Source organism: Myotis davidii, unplaced genomic scaffold (assembly GCF_000327345.1).
Source record: "Myotis davidii unplaced genomic scaffold, ASM32734v1 scaffold883, whole genome shotgun sequence".
NCBI lineage: Eukaryota > Metazoa > Chordata > Mammalia > Chiroptera > Vespertilionidae > Myotis > Myotis davidii.
In genome coordinates this window covers 11,959-16,668 of record NW_006293909.1, presented here as the reverse complement: position 1 = coordinate 16,668, position 4,710 = coordinate 11,959, and the positions used below count along the sequence as shown (strand labels likewise).

At 49.9% G+C, this 4,710-nt stretch overlaps 1 protein-coding gene across 1 annotated transcript; it reads right to left on the bottom strand.

Annotated features, from left to right (window-relative positions):
* Positions 1 to 2,417: 2,417 nt before the first annotated feature.
* Positions 2,418 to 3,839, bottom strand: LOC102752391 (NACHT, LRR and PYD domains-containing protein 1-like). The gene has a single exon (XM_006767787.2). The coding sequence runs from the start codon at positions 3,828 to 3,830 to the stop codon at positions 2,418 to 2,420; it is 1,413 nt and encodes a 470-aa protein (XP_006767850.2). The 5' UTR covers positions 3,831 to 3,839.
* Between the last annotated feature and the right edge of the window lie 871 nt (positions 3,840 to 4,710).

Below are 4,710 nucleotides of genomic sequence, written 5' to 3'. Positions count from 1 at the left end.
GACAACGTTCCCCTACCTGGCGCGGACTATCCCATATTTTCGAATTCATTACAGACCTCTGGCTCCAGAGTGATTTATAGGATTTCTCTCGAGAACACATCTCTTTGTTCACCTTCAGAGTGCTCTTATATTCCTAAAATGGTCCCCCTACTAGCCCCAGACCAGTGGTCACCAACCTTTTGAACCTCACAGACACCAGTGGTCTGTCCGCGGACCACTGGTTGGCGACTGCTGCCCTAGACTATCTTTTAGCCAAAGAGGGAGGGGTTTGTTTAATTGCTAACACCTCCTGTTGTTTTTATTTAAACTCTACAGGTCAAATAGAGGAAAGAACACACACATTCTATAGAATACTCAATGGCTCAAGGAGATCAGTCAGGACAGCATAGTCCATATGGTCCAGCCTACAAGCAGCTCTGCCCAAATTAACCTGGCTTTTACCCCGTTTGGCCCCCCTAACACTGTTTCTCCTCCTCCTCTTCCTTGGGCCCTGCACTTTAAAATTAGTTACCAAGTTTATACAAACAAAATTACAAGTTCTAATTAACCAGACAGTAAGACAGTTTTCCTTACCCAGGTAAAGGGACCCTATAGGTCTATATCCCAGGAAATAATCTGAATTTACTCCTTAGGCATCCGTGACACCCCCTCCCATGTAAGAAACAGACAAAGAGAAATGGTGACCCCATTCTTCTTTTCCTTTATATGTACCCTTTAAGATGGGAATGAAAGGGTTAATCAAGAAATAGGACTCTAACTTAGCAGAAACTAAGTTCATTCTACAAGCCTCAGCTTTGCAAATGTTCCCCTTGAGCGAATATCTTATAGGAACCTCTGAGACCACAACTCTTGCACAGCCCAGTTACATGCATTAACAGAGGCTGCTTGCAGCACAGCCCATACACAAGCATCAGCAGAAGGCACCTGCAGCTCTCCCTAAGCACCTAAAAACCTTCTTCCTCCCCCATTCGGCAAACTCATTAGTCAACAGAGCCAAATATCAACAGTACAATGATTGAAATTTCTTTTGAGAGCCAAATTTTTTAAACTTAAACTATATAGGTAGGTACATTGTTATTAACTTAATTAGGGTACTCCTAAGGCTTAGGAATAGCCACACTCAAGGGGCCAAAGAGCTGCATGTGGCTCATGAGCCACAGTTTGCCAACCATGGGCCTAAGCTACCATGAGACCGTTTGACTGTCCTACCAGTACCTATGATGCACAATGGCCACCAGGGGGCAGATGCTAAATGAAGGAGCTGCTGAGCTGCATTGACTTGGCAGCTGCGGTTCTCGGGTGACACACTAGGAACCATAGAAGAGGGAGCCCGATTCTGGGATACATCACCCGAGAACCACCCTCTCGAAATCCAGGACCCCTCGGGGGATGTCAGCCAGTTTCAGCCTGTTCCCCACCGGCCAGGCCAAGGGACTCCACCTGTGCACAAATTCGCACCGGGACTCTAGCCTGAAAATAAAATACCCAAGTCTACCATTTCTTTATCTGAGACTGTACTAATCAAGTTCACTCATGTGATCCTCCCTTCTTAAACTATGATTTCACCTTGTCCATGCCTCTCTTACCATGGACTTTGCACACTATTCTAGTTATTGGATGGAAATCTGTCTTCTCTTCCAGATTTGAGTTTGTAGTGGACAGGGCTGTGCTTTATTAATCTGTGATCTTTCGGAGCTGGTGTAAAATCAGTGCTTACTACACATTTATGGAGTGAATCATTTAAGGGGAGATAGGCACCTCAAAGTACTAAAGGATCAAAGCTGCCACTGAGGTGGGGAACCCGGATGTGGAAGTTAACAGTGTTTCTGGGGTTTGGGAATGGTTGGAGAGAGCTAGTCCATCATACTCAGATGGTGTGTTTCAGCGAAGTCCCTGGGGCAATAGTGCATCATTGAAACAAAAAGGATGTTAGTTTTGTAGAGGAAAATAGAGACACCTTTTCGACAGACACATACTGAGTTGGCTGGGAGAATTTAGGGTCACTGTTATAGTCAACAGCCATTAAAGCGGTGCCTGAAGCAGCTGAGTGAGCGGTTGCATGAAGGAAGCATGTGTGAGGGAGAATCAGAGGCAGTGGGCTGGGTGGCGGACAGCTGACGTCAGCATGGGGGTGAAAGTGCATCCAGGAGAGAAGGTAGCTATTGTGACAGAGACAGGAAGAGAAGCAGCAGCGCAAGGCAGGGCCACAGCAGGTCGCCCAGAAGCAGAGAGGAAAGGTCACATGGTCAGATACTGCTGTGGAGGATCCTAGGTGGACAGAGAATGGGGGTCAGATTTTGTTGTTAGAAGTCACTGATCACATCAATCCTATAGCCCCTGGGGCCAGTGAGAGTGCCCCCAGTGGCCAGGACAGTGATAACAACAGAGAAGCTGGAGAGAGGAGAGAGGGGAAGCACTTACAGAAATACAGTGAAACTCCATTCTGCTTGTCTGTGCTGTCCACCCTCATTCAGTAGAAACCTTTCAATGCAGCTCAATGTAAAGGGAATGAAAATATTTTTCATAAAGGTTTTATCCTGAATCTCATAAAAACAGTGCAGCAAATGCCAAGAATATGGGTCCAGGTTCAGATGCTTCAAACGGACCTCCCTCTTGGCCAAGCGCAGCAGAGGGCAAAGCCTCTCCCGAGACAGGCTGCATTTGAAGATGCTCTCCATCTCTCTCATCCCCTGATCACTCAAAAGGCCAAACAGGAAACACGTGGTTGGTTCCCCAAATAGGTCACGCCTGTCATATACATCTGTCCAGTCTTTTATAATATTGATGTTATTAAAGCAATCACCTTTCAACACTCTATCGCCTAAAGCATAGGACATTGCTGCAAAGAACTCCTGGAAGCACAGGTGAATGAAGCTGTAGCTCCGAGGGGTGGGGTGCTCTTGAAGAACACCCATGTTTAAGAGAGTGGCGATGTTGGCCCCGTCTAACCCGTGTTTCCTGTTGGCCCCATCTAACCCGTGTTCCCTGAAGTCCTCGGGGCTGAACAGAGTCTTTCCTTGACAGGTGCCTTCAGCAGCCAGAGAGCAGAAGCCCCTCAGCTTAGTCCCGAGGGACTGAGTCTGGAGAACGTGGAAAAAGTAGTGCAGACAGAGGGCTGTGGTCGTCTGGGAGGTCAGTGAGAGTGGTTGCTCCTGCTCCATCTGCTGCTTCAGGCAAGTGCAGACCAGACAGGACACCAAAGGCATGAGACACATGGTGAAGAGAGCCGGGTTGGATTCAACCAGCATAAAGGCTCTAATCGCTTGGCTCTCATCTATGAAATATTTGTTGAAATACTCCTTCCTGGCTGACTCGGAGAATCCCAGGACCTCCACCCAGCGAGGATGCTTTAAAGAAGGAATGAGTTTTCCCAGAGTTGTGATCCGAGCAGTGATCAGCAGGGAAGCTGTGGGAAGTAAGGTTTTCTTCAGCAAACTGCCCAGCAGTGTGTGCACCTGCTGCTGCTGGCTCCAGTGTGGACAGAGCTCAGAACTCTGCTCCTTCAAGTCCCACTTTGGTTCATCTAAGTTATCAAGAATGAAGAGCAGCTGCTCTGGCTGAGACAGGATCTGCCCAATGGGAGCATCAGGAGCAGCCCAGTCTTTTGTGATGAGCTCAGCGAGACTCATGGTCTCTGATTGGGCCAGCTCTCTGCAGTTGAAGTAGAAGACATGCTTGAAGCGGTCCCTGAACAGCCAGCCTTCCTCCCAGGCTCTCCTCACCTGCCTGGCCAGGGTTGACTTCCCGATTCCAGCAACTCCATGCACCACGACAGTGGGAGGCTCCTCCTGGGCACTCAGGCCTGGGCCAAATAAGTCTCTGATCTCCATCAACTGTCTTTGTTCACCTACCTCATAACTCAGGAAATCATAGTCTCTGGGTTGAGATCTGTGTAGAAGTAGCAGCTGTGTGAATTTTTGGTGCAAATACTCATTTCTCCATGACTGTGTGGGGCAGGAACTCTCTCTTCTTTGGTTCTTGTATTTTTCTTTGATTCCTAGATAAAGGAGAGAAAGATGGAACAGTTGTTTAATTGTTTCTCCATTTATTCATTCCACATATATTTTTTTTCCCCTGTGTCTACAAATTAGAAAGGTCTTTATTGTGATGGTGGCCATTCCCCAGGAGGAGCCAATGCCGTGGGACACTCTAGCACCATCTTCACTCTCCTCCCTCCTAGGACAAAACAGAAGCCAAATGATGCCCCAGCCCCAGACTCCAGCCCAGGGAGGGGCCCAAAGTCAACCGGAGCCCAGGGACCGTCAAGGAAGCTTATTACAAAGGAGGCTGGAGCGGGGTGGGAAGCAGGGATGGGGCCCTGGCAGCCCCAGGCGGCTGGCAGCCACAGAGAGGGGCATTAGCCCGGGCAGGGTGCGTTGTCCTCAAGTCCCGGAGCCAGCGCAGGGCAGCCTGGCTATCAATACAGTGCAGACTAGAGCCAGAGCGCAGCTCCTCCCAGGAAGGTGTGAGGAAGGGACAGTGCCAGCCTCAGTCTGACCCAGCTCCCAGGCTCCTGGCTGCGCCTCCTGCAGAGGCCTGGAGAGGCCGAGGGTGAACGTGGGTGCGCTCCGGCGAGCCAGAGCGGGCAGGGCCAGCAGTGAGCGCTGCAGGGAGCTGCTGGGAGTAGGGGGTGCAGCCGCAGAGCAGGCAGGGCCAGAGGAGCCCACGGTGGCTTGTGAGGGTGAGGCGGCTCCTCCGCCCCAGCCCCAT